This window comes from Lontra canadensis, unplaced genomic scaffold, assembly GCF_010015895.1.
Source record: "Lontra canadensis isolate GAN:19392208 unplaced genomic scaffold, GSC_riverotter_1.0 scaffold52, whole genome shotgun sequence".
NCBI lineage: Eukaryota > Metazoa > Chordata > Mammalia > Carnivora > Mustelidae > Lontra > Lontra canadensis.
In genome coordinates this window covers 10658961-10674836 of record NW_022631046.1, presented here as the reverse complement: position 1 = coordinate 10674836, position 15876 = coordinate 10658961, and the positions used below count along the sequence as shown (strand labels likewise).

General features: G+C 33.0%; 1 protein-coding gene across 2 annotated transcripts in view; it reads left to right on the top strand.

Annotated features, from left to right (window-relative positions):
* CDK17 (cyclin dependent kinase 17) overlaps positions 1 to 15623 on the top strand; it is a 109662-nt gene extending 94039 nt beyond the window's left edge. Inside the window, exons 8-17 of one of the 2 annotated variants that reach the window (XM_032874278.1) lie at positions 290 to 384; positions 641 to 703; positions 1703 to 1826; positions 5662 to 5782; positions 7830 to 7927; positions 8570 to 8675; positions 10580 to 10622; positions 11585 to 11675; positions 13273 to 13350; positions 13876 to 15623. In XM_032874278.1, coding sequence (XP_032730169.1) covers positions 290 to 384; positions 641 to 703; positions 1703 to 1826; positions 5662 to 5782; positions 7830 to 7927; positions 8570 to 8675; positions 10580 to 10622; positions 11585 to 11675; positions 13273 to 13350; positions 13876 to 13913 — 857 coding nt within the window. In that variant the 3' untranslated portion in view covers positions 13914 to 15623. Of the gene's footprint in view, positions 1 to 289; positions 385 to 640; positions 704 to 1702; positions 1827 to 5661; positions 5783 to 7829; positions 7928 to 8569; positions 8676 to 10579; positions 10623 to 11584; positions 11676 to 13272; positions 13351 to 13522 lie in introns of both variants that reach the window. The other variant, XM_032874279.1, reaches the window with a different exon arrangement.
* The last annotated feature ends 253 nt before the right edge of the window (positions 15624 to 15876 follow it).

Genomic DNA, 15876 nt, shown 5'->3' with positions numbered 1-15876 from the left:
TATTTGAGGAAAAAACAGAAGAAGATACTATGGAGAATATTATTGTAACATTGGGAACAGTTTGAAGTATTGAAAATAAACCCAAAGCCATAAAATGAAAGAAAAAAAATGATTCTGTTAAAATTTATACTATACTATAGATAGTATAATTTATACTATAGATCGCATTGGTGAAGTTTTAGTTTACACTTAAGAGAATCTTAAACTCACTTCATGTGTTAAACTTCAGATTTTTATAGTATGGCTACCACAGACTGAGTAATTGACTTTTTTTTTTTTTTTTTTGCAGTTTCACTATTAAAGGATCTAAAACATGCAAATATAGTAACCTTACATGACATTGTTCATACAGATAAATCTTTAACTCTGGTCTTTGAGTATCTGGTAAGCATTTAACGAAAATTCAGTATGTACTTTTACAATAATAAGACATAGGAAATTGAGTTAACAGCTCCAGGGCATAGCTGTTGAGTTATTGATATTTAATTAATTTTGTGTTGCACATAATTGAATTATGTGTTGCACATTTAATATCTTTACTCAAAGGAAAAAACGCTTTTAAAAATTAAATAGTATTGAGTAAATCAGCCATGCCTTCTGAGAAGTATGTATCACATAGTAAAGTACTGTATTTTTTCAGGATAAGGACCTAAAACAGTACATGGACGACTGTGGAAACATCATGAGTATGCACAATGTAAAGGTATGTTTTAGTGTGTCATTTTAAATAGCCCTTATATTTTCCAAACATAGAAAGTAACAGGAATATATAGAAATAGTAATTTTAGAGTTTTCAAAACATGCAAATATGTAGTGTGTGGAAACTGCTGCTTAGAATTTCTTCAGGCCTGTTGTTCAGCTTCCTGCCTTGGCTTATTAATGTCCTAATGCTCTACTTTTCACCTACAAGTAAACTGGAGATACATTCTTGAATCCTCTGTACTTGAAGCTCTTTGTTGTCAACTCCATAGAATCGAAGACCTTCTGTGTTCCACATCCCTTTTTCTACCAAAAAAAAAAAAAAAAAAAAGTCTACCATTAGCTTTATAGGAATTGCTTTTTTCAGAGAGTCATTCAGAGCTCTACAGTGCTAATTCCCTTTTCTGAATCATAGCAGATTTTGAAGGCTGTGTAGGAGGTGCAGAAAGTAAAGTACCCAGAGGGTGGGTGATAGAAGCTGATTTAGGTTATTTTTATAGCACGTAATTTGCCAGAGCTATGCAGCACCATTCTCTTTGACACCTCAGAATCTTTATAAAACCACCAGTTCCAATGCCTTATTTTAACAACACTGTCCCAGATCAGGTTTTTTTTGGTGAGGGGTGGGGGGTAGTTTTGGTTAGTTGTTTTGCCAGAATATCATAAATTGTAAGCCTTATTAGTAGGCCTATAAACTTATCAGGATATATTTATTTTAAATCATTTTCTATAACAAATGGACTATTATTATACAAAGTTTCATTTCAGTTTCAGTGTTTATTTTTGTAGAAATTGTCAGACTAGAAAAATAGATAGATGCTTCAAATAGAATAATAAATTGTAAAATTTGGAGAACAACTATATAAGGAAAGGCTTTGTACTTAAGGATGCAGGTTTTTTTCTTTGACTCTTCTAGGCCAGTTGCTTTTTGTTTACCATAACATGCTTACCAAAGTGTATCTTATTACTTGTAAGACTGATTTCTATTCATTTGTTTCTGTAGCTGTTTTTATACCAAATTCTACGTGGTTTGGCATATTGCCACAGAAGAAAGGTATTACACCGAGACTTGAAACCACAGAATCTACTCATTAATGAAAAAGGAGAATTAAAGCTAGCAGATTTTGGTATGGATGTATGAGATATTTATAAATAGTTCCAAGTGGTTACATTTATAAGAACAACTGTTGACACTGTGTGATTGCTTTTATGTGGTTTGGAAATTCTGTAGGCCACTGAATAAGATGCTTGATAAAACTTTGGTGGGTGAGTTACGTTCATGATGCCAGAAGGCACTAATTCCCAAGTATGGTCTTTAGACCCCTAAGCATCCCGACACCCTTTCAGGGCATCTCCAAAGGTATATATTACCAAAATTATACTAAATGTTTACTTGACTTTTTCACTGTGTTAATATTTGCTGTGATGGTCCAAAAGCAGTAAGGGGTAAAGCTACTAGTAGGTAACGTTAGTATAAATTAAGACAGGGGCACCAAATTGTACTTAGTAGTCATTGTGTTCTTCACCACTGTATACACTTGGAGGAAAAAAGTGTCAGTTACATATAAAATGGTATTTGATGAAGCAGTAAAACTCATTAAGTTTATTAAATTTCCATCTTTAAGTACATGTCTTTTTAGTATTTTATGTGATGAAATGAGAAGTATACATAAAACCCATCTACTATACATGGTAATACTATGGTTATCTCTAGGAATAGTGCTTGTGTGAGTGCAAACTGAACTAACCTTTTTTTTTTTTTTAAGGAACATTATTTTTACTTGACAAAAATGACTGATGGACAAACTGGGGTGTCAGACTTAGGTATATTTGGTACACGTTTTCTTGGAAATGAAGTGAGCCTGTCACTTCAAGGAAAACAACTGAAAGTATTTCTTGCCAATAGGAAGTTTGAGTTTTCAAGCAAAAATCAGATTTTGGAAATTTGAATCTGCCCCTTTGAGCTCAGTATTTTCCCCTTACTTGAAGAGTTTACTAGTGAGATCAGTGGTGATACTAACAAATACGGTTTTTTTGATATGTTTAGAAATCTGTAAGCATTTGGAATACCTGTATAACATAGGGAATCAATATTTCCCAAATGACTAGTACTTACATGATATTATAGAATTATGCTTGGGTAAAAGATCCACTTAAAGTGCAAGATAGACCAATGAATTTGAATGAAACAAGAGTATGAGAAGTTTACTAATATAATTTCAGTTGCCACATAATCTTTAAGAAATTAAAACTGGTGTAGCTTCAGAGAAGAATATGCAGTTTTCAGAAAAGGCTCTTTAAATGTTCTTCCTCTTTCCAGCTTGATGCCTGTGTGATCTGTGTGAGATCTGCTTCTCTTCGTATAATTCAGTCAAGGCAGCATATCACAACAGATTGAATGCAAAAGCAGTTGTGAGAATATAAGAGTCGTCTTTTAAAATAGACTGCAAAAATATGAATAAGACCATTTGTACTAATTTTTATTTTCCTTTAGAAAAAATATTTTTCATAAAAATTCATGTCAGTATGTAATTGGTGATTTTAAATGAAAGCTGTTTGGGCCCTTAATAATTTTAAATCTTAATAAAAGGGTCCTGAGACTAAAGAGTATAAATGTCAGTACTGAAAGGTTGTTTCTTTAATATGCTTGCCACCAAGACTTTGTATTTATATGCTTATTAACTAATTAATGCTGATTGTCTTTTTAGGTAACCCAATTTTAATGAGATTACATGTTCTTTTTGCTTCTAGGAAGTAAATTTTTTTTATATTGAAGAAACTGTATAGTAATTTTTTTTTTTTTAATATTCTACATTTTGAGAGTTTCAGTACTGTAATAGAACATGGTCTTAAAAAGCCAGTGCAGTTTTCACAATTAGCACTTAATCCTTTTTTGTAAGTGATAATAGTAGTTTTACTTATGGAATATTGTATTACATTTGAAAATATAAGTGTTTCAAGTATTGCTTGGTTAATAACATTAAAAATTCACTAAGTGGTGAATTTGTTCAGGAAATTCCTAACTTTTACTCTTTTAACTTTACTGTTTGTTTGAAAGTATGCTATAAAGTAGCATATTTGCATATGTTCATGTATATTACAGTCTTTTGAGCACAGTTGATGTTGTTACTTTCCTTGTAATTTTTATTTTCTTTATTTCCTTCTGTGTTTGTTTTTGTTTTGTTTTGTTTTGTTTTGTTTGCTGAGCTGCATTTACTACTCCTTATTCCTTAATCCTAAAATGAATAGCAGTGATAGAGAAACCCTGTTTGCCTATTAGAAATGCAAAAATTTACTTTTTGGAGGGAATGCTATGAGTGCTTTAAATTTTTTTTCTAACAAAGCAAGCCAAGCAAATCTTACATTTTACAGGCCACTGAGAAATTCTGATTATTTCATGAGATAGTACAATCAGTTTCAACTCTGCTTTTAGTTATTTATTTTTTATTGGTTACATAGTAAATATACTTGACTGCAAATAATGGAGGGTCATATAACTTTGAGTATTTTATTGTAAATTGTTCTTGATCTCTATGAAAATTTTATCCTTTTTGCTGTGATTGATGAAATTCAGATCTAGAGAAGTACTAATATAGATAAACATTTTCATTAATAATAGAAAATGGCTTCTGTAAATATACTGTATCACAATTAATTTGGTTTGGAAGAGATTATTTCATTTCATATCAATATTGAAATTCTAATTGTGAACCAGGAGTTTGTTTGAACAAGCACTCTAGTTCAGAATCTCTCAGAAGCAAGAGAGTAAGGTACTGTGAAAACTGTAACTTGTAGTTGCTTTGATGCTATGCTTATTTGTTATACAATAAGCAAACTTGTGGCCTTGTCTTTTGTTCCCACATAACCCACTGTTAATATCAGGAAGAGATATTAGAAAGCTGTCCACATCTTGCTACCAAAGTTGGTAGGAAAATAATTTGTTGAACTTATTTTACCAAGTTGGGTTGGTAGAGTAAGACTTGTAATTAAATAAGATAGTGTCAGCATTGTTCCACTTATACCCTTTAGCTGTTATACTAAACAAAAATAGTATGAGTGCTGCCTAACTATTTCAGTTTCTGGTTTTGAGTGCCTTTATCCAGTTTAATAAAATAATTATTCTTTAATGATATTTTTTATATTTAATATTTTAATCAAATATTAAAAGTTATACATAACACATCACAGCCTAAAAATGAATTATTCCTTGTTATTTGAAATAGATTATATGTTAGAATAAATTCGTATTCAGGTATCTTTCATAGTTACTTCTTCAGGTGATCAGAATTTGGAGGCTTAAAGATAGTAAAAACAACTCTCACACCAGTGGCTCAAGAGATGAAGTTGTAAATCTTGCCTTTATTTCTGGATAATCAGTGAATTCCATTTTAAATTGGCAAAGGAATGGCACATGGTTTTCATCAGTTAGCTAAACGCAGTGTGGTCCGTTTTATTTAAAATTATCATTAAATATAACTTAAAGTACACAATAGCAGTGTAATTTAGTCTAAGAAAACTAAAATTGGTATAACAAGTGAAAGTTGGAATCAGGTTAAAAAAAGGTAACAGAAGCCTGTAGGTATAAGAAGTAAAACTCTTTATCTCTGTCTCATTGGCCTATTTAGCATTAATTTAAGTTCCACTTGGAAATAATTTTGGCACCATGATTCATAAAAGGCAAGTATCTTAAGTTTAGATTAACGCAGGCACTATATCAGGTACAGTCACATGCATAAAAATAAAAATAGTCTCTGATTGTGGAATTGTTATTATTTAATTACATAAGGATTTGCTTATACAAAACCATGCACATTCGGAAAAAATTCATAAAACTGATTTTTTAAACTTTAGGAAACTAGACAGTAGCTGTCTCAAACATCCTTTTGACTGAAGTCATGGTAAAGATATGGGTTGGAAAGTCCATTATAGACATTTTTAAATTATTTTCTTTTCCCTATGAAGGGCTAGCCAGAGCCAAGTCAGTTCCCACAAAGACCTACTCCAATGAAGTCGTCACACTGTGGTACCGGCCACCTGATGTGCTTCTCGGTTCCTCAGAGTACTCAACACAGATTGACATGTGGTAAATACATGCAGATGTTATTGCCATTTGAAAGAATGTAGCCATTAACATAGGGCATGCTAATAGATATTTGACTTTTAAGGAGATATTACTTTAAAGAGTGACAATATAAGCAATAATTAAAAGTTTTGACACATGAGTAAGATTACCTAGGCTTACCAATTCTACCACTTACAACTATATAATAATCTTACTCAGATTACTAGACTTGCCTGAGTTTCCTCATTTAAGGAAATGGGAATAATAATAATAACTACTTTAAAAGGCTGTTCTGTGGATAATGTTAAGACCAAATGAGCTAATACATATAAAGCATTTAGAAGAATGTTTAGTACATTGTAGTTTAAAATAAAACTATTCTTACTATTTAATATTCATAAAAATCCACTTGGCCTTAAATTGATCTAAGAATAATAAAATATTGTAGCTATCTTCCTCATATCCCACTCTGATCATGACATTTCTTTACTCAAATACCTTTGCTGCCTCCCCATTTATTACCTATAGAGTAAGGTGTATAATTCATCAATCTGATACTTAATGATCTCCATAAGACATCTCTAAACTATCTTTTTCAACTTACATTAGACTGTTCGTCTATATGAATATTCCCTCAGAAATAACCTGGGCTTTCCCACCTTTGCACTTACATTCATACCAATCCACCCATCTGGAATGCCTGCTGTGCATCTCTGTGCCTGAACCTTAAAAATGCAGCTTTTCATAAATCCTTCCTGAATACAACCTAGCATCCAGTGACAAATCCCTTGTGCTGAAATGTGGTTGCATTTATTGACTAATGCAATGTTAAGTCATATGCTTCCTTCTGTTGTCTTACATTGAACAATTATATATAATTTTATATAACATCTTAAACTTATTTTTTAAATTGTAAAATATATATAACATAAAATTTACCATCTTAACCCATTTTAGTTGTACAGTTCTTTGGCATTAAGTACGTTCACGTTGTTGTGCAACCTTACACTCCTGAAATTTTTTCATCTTGCGAAACTGAGACTCCATACCCATTAGACAACTTCCCATTTCCTCCTCCCTCCAGCCACGGGCAACCACCATTCTACTTTCTGTCTTTGTGAATTTGACATTTCTAAGCACCTCATAGGAGAAAAATGATATAGCATTTGTCCTTTTGTGACTGGTTTATTTCACATAACATAATTGTCTTCAAGTTTCATCCATGTTGTAGAGATATTTGACTTTAAGACTGAATAATCATGATACATGAATGCTACATTTTGTTTATCCATTTGTACGGGCTGTTTCTACCTTTTGGCTATTATGAGTAATGCTGCTATGAACATGAGTGACAAATATGTCTTTGAGACTTTTTCAGGTCTTTTGGGTATTTATTTAGGAGTAGAATTGCTGGATCATATAGTAATTCTATTTTAAATTATTTCAAGGGACAGCCATACTATTTTACGTAGTGGCTCCATAATCGTAACTTTTGTATACCGTTTTAATATGTAAAATTTTACATATAGTGGTTAGATTGTGAGTCCTTTAACAGAAGGGACTGTGTATTAAAGGTACTGACATGGATTCTTGAAGATAGTGTTCATCCACTGAATCCCCATCCATTTTTTTTCCCCTTCTCTCACACACGAACATACTCACCATCCTGCCACCTGAATGTTCTATCTCTGCTCCTGCATAGAGGTATCTTGAATCATATGATTCTTTCTATCCCTGCTACCTACTATCTAATACATAATAGGCATTAAATCACTATTAGCGATGTTTTTCTTCAAGGGTCATGCAGAAGAGAGCTGGACATTTTAAGGCAGGACAGAGGAGGGGAAATGGAGGAATGGACAAAGCAATATAGAAGTTGAGACAAAAAGTCTACATATTAACAAACTAGCTTAGTTTGAGCTGAAAAAAATCTCTCTGTAGGAGGTTTTCTAGCTGGCTAATACAAAATTGTCCATCTCCAGAGGCAGTCTTAAGGAAAAGATAATTTTCTTCATAATATGTAAATGGATTGCTTATTTATTTATTTTTTTTATGATATCTCTTACAGGGGTGTTGGTTGCATTTTCTTTGAAATGGCTTCTGGAAGACCTCTGTTTCCAGGCTCAACGGTGGAAGATGAACTGCACTTGATTTTCCGACTGCTAGGTAATAGAAATATTTTCCCAGTAATGTGTTTCCTGCATTTGTGACTAGCTAGATAAGACTATATATTTTAAAAAAATTTTAAAAATTTGGCACTGAGACTAGGATAGCTGTCCCAAGAATGATAATTAGTTGGGGCACCTGGCTGTCTCTGTCAGTGGAGCATGGGACGCTTAATCTCTGGGTTGTGAGTTTGAGCCCCATGGTGGGTGTAGAGACTGCTTAAAAATAAAATCTTTAAAAAAAAAACTGATTAAGAAGAAAAGACTTATAATCAGCGTAATTATAGAGGCTTCTGTGTAACTTCTCCTTTTCATTTACTAAGTTCTGCCTTTGCATTAAAAATTATATGCAAGAACAGAGAAGAGAAATACTGTAAAATTGATCTTTAGCTTATTAGGAAGTAATTCTAGGTTAGATATCAATTAGGCATTATCATTTTTATGGCATCATTGCATAGTCCCCAAAAAAGTCAGTATGTGTTTATTATCTCTGTCATTTTGCTTTCAGTTGAAATAGTCAAATCAGCTACTAAATGTAAATTATTCTTTAAGATACTTTCTTAGTTCTCCTTATTTATGTATATTTGTGTATGTATAAATTTTTATATATTTACAAATAGAAATTTTTTTTTTTTTAATTCAGGAACACCATCTCAGGAAACTTGGCCAGGTGTTTCTTCAAATGATGAGTTCAAGAACTACAACTTCCCAAAATACAAACCACAGCCTCTAATTAACCATGCACCCAGGTAGTTTTTTCTTTTTCTTTAAGTTAAAGGGGGGAAAACCCACATGATTCTTTCCAGTGTCTTGAAACATTAGCCACAGTAAGGATTCAGGGAAAAATATATAATACACATACAGAGTTCTTAAATATTTTAGCATCTAATTTAAATGAATTTCTTCCTTTTGTCAAATTAATTTTATAATTCAGAGACCAGGGTACATAACTCACAGAATTGAGCTATAAATAAAATGAATATAGAACATCCATATTAGAATTCTAGAGTTTATGTAGATTGTTCACTTTGTCAGAAAGAAGACATTGGTTAATGCCGTATTCAGTACCACAAAGACCATGATGAAATTTTTGTTTTGCTTCCTACAGAATTATTCTGTATTTTCTTAAAAAACCTAAGTGTTAGAAGTGAAATCTTGACTCTGACCCAAGATAACCCATCAGTATTTGGCCAGTGTTAATGACATGATTTGTATTTGAGGGATGTAAATTCTCTGACCCCTCATATCCTTAATATTGGCCATTTCATTAAAGTTTCTCAAATCTACCCCCAGATCCGTTTAAAACCCCCATTAAAATTTTCAGTCAGAACGTTTCTGCTTATAGAATTATTATATTTTCAATAAGTAACAAAGAATAACCCCTTTGACTGTGTTTTTTCATGATCCCTTAAAAAAATAGAGTACACCCAAATAAGGTCATACATACCAAATAAGGTCAATCTCTGTTTTAATCAAAAGCCATTCACATTGCTCATGATGTAACACACTTGGCCCTAGTTCCATTTATTCTCAAGCTAAAGAGAGTAGAAAAAAACAGTTCTGATACCAAAAATATTTTTCAAATATTTATGTGAATTGATGTTCTTATTGTTACTATAGCAACTAATAACATTCTAAGTAGACTTTCTTAGGAAGAATAACACTATTGCGGGGCTTTTTGTGCATATCTCTTCCTTCTAAGTAGCATAAATCCTATTTTTGTCATTTATATAATGCTTGCTATTGTAGTGTCCAGTGCAGAAAGTTGAAGCTGTTCTTTAAAGCAGATTCTCCATGATCTTAGCCTCTAGTTTGTCTGTGTCCAAGGAGCTCTGGATATTTGTCAGATGGCAAACTACAAAGAATTAAAAGAGTCTGGAGAATGTCTAGGCCACAGCATCCACACAGTACCCACTAAGAGCACTTGGGAAATATTTCTTTATTCACAGTTGTGCTTTTTTCCAGTGAAAAGCATGCAAAATAGAACCTGTGATTTCTGATCAAGAGGTTATCCCTTTAAAATAGTCCCTAAGCCCTCTACTACTTATTAAATGGATTTCATCACTCTAATTATTTATCTTTATTGACTACCTCATTGATTTTCTAGCCCTAATTTTTAATTAAGTTTTATGATGTCACTGTGGCATATTTAAATTGAACTTTATAGGTTCTAGTACCCAGTTCTCAGTAGACTACCCTATAAAAATGTACTGAATGAATCATCTGTGTTTATTGTGAACCACAGTGATACATTTGGAGTCACTTGTCTCTTTGTTTTCACCTATACAGTAAGAAAATGATGCTTTTATATCTTGCCTGTAGTGGAACACTATGAAAACGATACACTTAACTTAAGCTTTTGTGATAACAGGGGTTATTTTGAGACAGATGGTGATTTTAAAAAATTATTTTAATTATATAATTTGTTCTTCATTATTGAAAATTTGAGTTGAAGCCCAGTTTTTAAGAAACAAATGTCAAGATAAGTCTTCTAAGGATAAAACAGATTTGAGTCTATTTGAAAGTAGTAAGAGTGGCGGTTTTAGAGCACTTGAAGTTAGCAGATTAAAACCTTGGAAGATAGTTTTATTTGAAAAGTTACTATTGGCTAAGATAAAAGAATAAATTGCTACTTGTTTTTTGTTGTTTCTAGATTAGACTCTGAGGGAATCGAGCTAATAACAAAGTTTCTTCAGGTAAGTTACATCTTACTTTGTAATCACTAAGCCTCATAGAATGGGGTCAATAATAAGTATTTGTCATGACCATTAAATAAGATTATTTATGGTAGTATCTGGCATGCTTAAGGCATATGCTTAAGTAAAATTATAATAATAATAAATTATGGCTTCCCTTAATGTGTATGGGTCTCTCATTGTGACCCAGAACAGTCTGAGGTAGTCCCCTCCTGGCATTGATCAACTATGTCAAGGCCATGTTCTCTGCAGTTCATAGTATCTTATATTCTTTTTCTTTTCTTTATACTTATAGCCTTATAGGCTGCTGGACCTACAAATACCATTCATATCTTCTATTCAAAGCAGTAAGAAGAGAGGATAAGGGTGTCAGCCATAATAGTCCATTTGTATCTGGAAAGCAAAGGCTTTTCCAGAACCCCTGCAAAGCTTCTTCCTAAGTCTCATTGGCCAGAACATTAATTGTAAGAGAGACTGGGAATTGGGGAGCAAGATTATCGTAGTTAGCCTAAATTTAAAACGGTCATGATTCATGATTGATCTGCTAGATTTGGAAGCATGGACACCTTAAACAAATCTAGATTATCTCATCAAAGAAAAAAGGGAAATGAGTATCCAATAGGTAATTTAATAATATGTCATAAAAGTATTGGATATATTTCCAATGATCCTTTGGTGTTCATGAGGAAAAGGAGCAGCAAAGGTGAGATATTTTAATTTTTTTATCACTTCAGAAAATACAGGTAATCTAAATTTTTAGTGAAGATCCGACTTCATCTTGGAAATTTGGAACTGAGATACAGTCTTTACTACATAAGCTCAGTAACAACTCACATTAGTGTGTGTCTGGTGTACTCCAAATTGATTCTGAAAAAGCAGTCATTGTAGTTCTAAATGCTAATCTGCTTCCCTTCATATGTGTAGAGAAAACATTAATGAAGCAGTTCTTTGCTTTTTCACAGTATGAATCTAAGAAAAGGATTTCAGCAGAAGAGGCCATGAAACATGTATACTTTCGAAGTCTGGGACCAAGAATACATACTTTACCTGAAAGTAAGAGAAATTCTAAATTCCCCTTGCCGCCTCATTTTCATTTGTTCAGTGTTGGAAACTGTGGTGAATTAGGGGTGGAAGAGATTGTTGTTGGTTTTTAAGCATAAAATTTTAGTCCTTTTGTAAACAGATCAGAATTCCTTGAAGGGAAGTGTCTCATTTGCATATGTTTTCATTTGTTCGTTCGTTCTTTCTTTCTTTTTTTTTAAAAGACTTACTTAATTTAGAGAGAGTGAGTGAGTGAGAATATGCCCCTGCGAATAAGGGGGAGGGGGAGAGGGAGTCTTGAAGCAAACTGCCCGCTGAGCTCGGAGCCTAATGTGGGGCTGGAGTGGGGCTTGACCCCACAACCCATGAGAACTTGACCCCAGCTGAAACCAAGAGTCAGACGCCCAACCGTCTGAGCCACCCAGGCACCCCCCTTAATTTGTTTCTTTTAACACTAAGCACATTGCCACTACTCTGTAAGAAATCATTAGTACTTAGGCATGGGTTATTAATCTTACTGGACGTAAATTGAAAAATGCCATCTGATGATAGACATTGTCATTAGGCCCATTCTGGATTGCTTTGATTCAGTTTCTAAAAATGGTTTCAGGCAAAGAGTAATGAATCATAGCCGAAACATAAAATTGCTTTCTTGTGAAAGTATTTTCTTTTGAAGATATAAAGATGATTTTTCTTTGCTATGGTCACTCTGACTTTACTATCCTCATGACCGTGGTGAGTATATTGTCAGTCACTAAAAGAGCTGATTTCTCATGCCTGAGTTAACTGCTTCGTTTTACTCATAACCTCCTTTTCAAAGATTACTCCAACATTTTACTTTAAAAACGAGTGAAGTAAATGGGGAGTTAGGATATTTAGGAAGTGAGATTCCAAAAGCTCTCATTAATTTCCCATTCTGATTTATAACTCAAGAATATTGATTCATTGAGTTTTGCTAATTGGAATCAAGAATCCTTAAGAATTCTCACTTAGAAATTACATGGATATTTTTTAATGAAAGATTACCTCTCTGGCAGAGATGGAAAGAAGAAAGATGAATTACAAGTGTTTTTTAAGATGGTATTTACATTTCATTACTTAGTACTCAGTTTCATAGTTTGAGGTGGGCAGTTAGGGTTGTATGGAACCCTCCTGTTGTTTTTTTCTGAAAGTCTGTCTTTATGTTGACACCCTGATACCTTCATGCCATTATAGGGAGACAGATAAAGGACAGAGAGAGTAAAAATCAAGAAATATCTTTTGATTAGGTCTCCCAACCCCAGTAAGTCCTGTAAAGAGACAGCGTATATTCTCTGTGTGTACATATTTGAGAAGAAACAGAAGCATTATTGACAGGTCTTTTTATTTCAGACCTTTATTTCAGAGTTGGAGAGAAAATGTTCTGAGGGGAGATTATTTTGTTTGGTTTTCTTCTCAAAACATTGGCACAAAGGGGGAAATAGTTCAGGAGTGCCGTAACATTGTAAATGTATAATAAATGTTTCATGTTGAATCAATGTACATTTTTAAACGTTCTTTGTGTAGTTGGGTTATATTTGTTTTAATAATGTTAGACCTTCACCTGATAGTTTTTGTCTATGCATTTTAGGTGTATCAATATTCAGTTTGAAAGAGATTCAGTTGCAAAAGGACCCGGGTTTTCGAAATTCTTCTTATCCAGAGACAGGTGTGTTTGTCATAAACCATTTCACGTGTCGATCATGAAATTTTGCGTGGAACCAAGTTTTTGGTTTATAAATTGATCAGTAAAATTATTGATGTAAAAACTAATGTACAGTGCATTCCACAACTGTATGTTTAGCATTGCACGTACTCACTTTTCTGTATGATGTGGGCAGCTCAGTAATTCTTCAGAGAGAAATCTGACTCAGTCAAGTCAGGGATCCTGAAAGCTGCAGATGGCACAAAGACCTTTTACAAGTGGCCTGGCTTGATCACTTCACACGCATCCCTGGTACCTGAGGCAGAAGACACATCTTGTGCTCCCCTAGTCTTCAGGTTCATCACTTCGAAGCATAGAAGCTGTAGACTGACCCCATCAACAAAAGGGTCATTTAAGACAGTGCTGATCACTCTTATCATGGAACATTAGTTTTGCTGGTGGGAACATTAGCTTCCTAGAGTCACCAAATACTGTATGTGGGATAAAACTGAACCTTGAACTGCCTCATAAAATGACTTTATATTTTAGGACATGGGAAGAACAGAAGACAGAGCATGCTCTTTTAAGTCTGATAAAATGATTTCAAGCCCAGCCCCCAGCCTTTCTTATCAATCAAGGACTCAGATCTGAAGGCAATTATTTCTTTTGGTGGACTTGGAATCTCCGTTTGTCTACACTGTCCTCTTCACAGTGGAGTCTTTTTATTTCAGACCTACAGATTGTTTTTATATTTGTTGTCACAGTGTGACAATTTTTTTGTACAGTTGGTTTTAAGGTCTTCTCTGCCATTAGAGCCAGTAGGTTACAGCTGTTGATGTAACTGTAGCTGCAATTTTTGTGCAGGACTGAGAAACACAGTGCATTATTTATTGCGGAATCATTGCTGCTAAATAACTACTGTCTGTTTATTTAACACAACAGTTAAATGCCTGAAGAAGTTGCAGTGGCTTTATTAGATGTGAATGCATCTGTTTCTCCTCACGAATTGTTTTACTGCTGCATTTCTTGTTTGTTTTTAAAATTAAACTGCAGTGTTTCCTGGAATGTAAATTTAGCTTTGCTTAACAGTAAAATAAGTGAGCCATCTTGAACACTCTAAGTTCATGCTATATAATTTTTTATTGAACATCCGCAAGTAGAGTAGCTAAGAAATTGATGAGCACATTATGTTTAGGAAAGCATGTGATGCAGAAGTTGATTCAAGCAAGTGAAATACCTGACTTTCTGGGGATCTCACATTAGATACCAGTAAATTAAAGCACCGAAATTATTTATTTTTACCTGTCCTCATTTTAGATATATTTACTGCATATTATTGGATATGTGTATACTAATACACTTACCTATTTTCCATTGTGTTTTAATTTAGTTAAAACTAAATCATACAAGTCCAGTGAAATATGTGAGGTCTTGTTTTCATCTTAAATATGATTCTTTTATTAGAAGGGATGATACTTTTTTGGGGAGACATTTATTTGCTTTGTGGGGGTGCTCTGTGTGTATTTGTATGTTTTAATAACATTCACTTGGAATCAGCTAAAAGCTGTAATATGTCTTTGAAATGAGCCATGATAAATACAAATGAGAGAAACAAGAACTTAGAGGATTGTTTTAAAGCATTGTGGGGATTAATGTGTTTATCAGAGATAGTAAATATTATAGTTTCAATTATGCATCTCTTTGAACATCATAAACACACCTTGGTGTTGGTAAGTGTTTTAAGCATTTGTGTTAACTTTTAAGGACGTTTGTTTATTTAGTGCATCTTACAAACTACAAATCTTAATTGGTATATTTTGAAATGGTCATGTAAATTTTTGGCTTATATATCATGAAAATAATCATAACTTAATTTTTTTTTTTCCTGATACTCACTGTAAAACATTCAGGGGTCCTACCATTTCTGTTCAGGAAATCTTGTAGTTTATTGCTATTTAACAGTATTAAGTGAACTTTTGTATATTTCATTTTAACTTTATTTGTGAATAGTGATTGTGGCATGTTTGGGTGTTATTTTAATATTTCATGATACAGAAATTTAATTTTTAAAAGAATTTTCTGGAAGAAACAGATTCATGTGTAATGGTGAATATTAGACCACTACTGCTTTTCACAATTGTAAATTGGTTTTATGTTAAACCCTGTAGCCTAACAAACTGCTGTTATTTCTAACTGACAGACATGTATTAATATTGTACTTTGAAGGTTATATATATTATGTGGAAATTCCTCCATTTTGTTTTGAAATTTATAACAAGATCTTCATGTTGTTAAAATGTGGTTTTGTTGAGTCACAGTTCTTTCTGGGGGAAGAAAGCTATGCAGAATGGGATCATTTTCCTTTATGGTTTCATTTTTAAGATCATGAAGTCTCACTGTGCCAGTGTCGATATTTAATTTATATTTGTGCTGGCCATTCATTTAGAAATCTTCACTGTAAATTTTTAGGATAGTACTCAATTATAAAGCTGTGAGATTTTTCATTTCATAGGTTATATATAAATGATATTTTACAAATTTCATATAGTT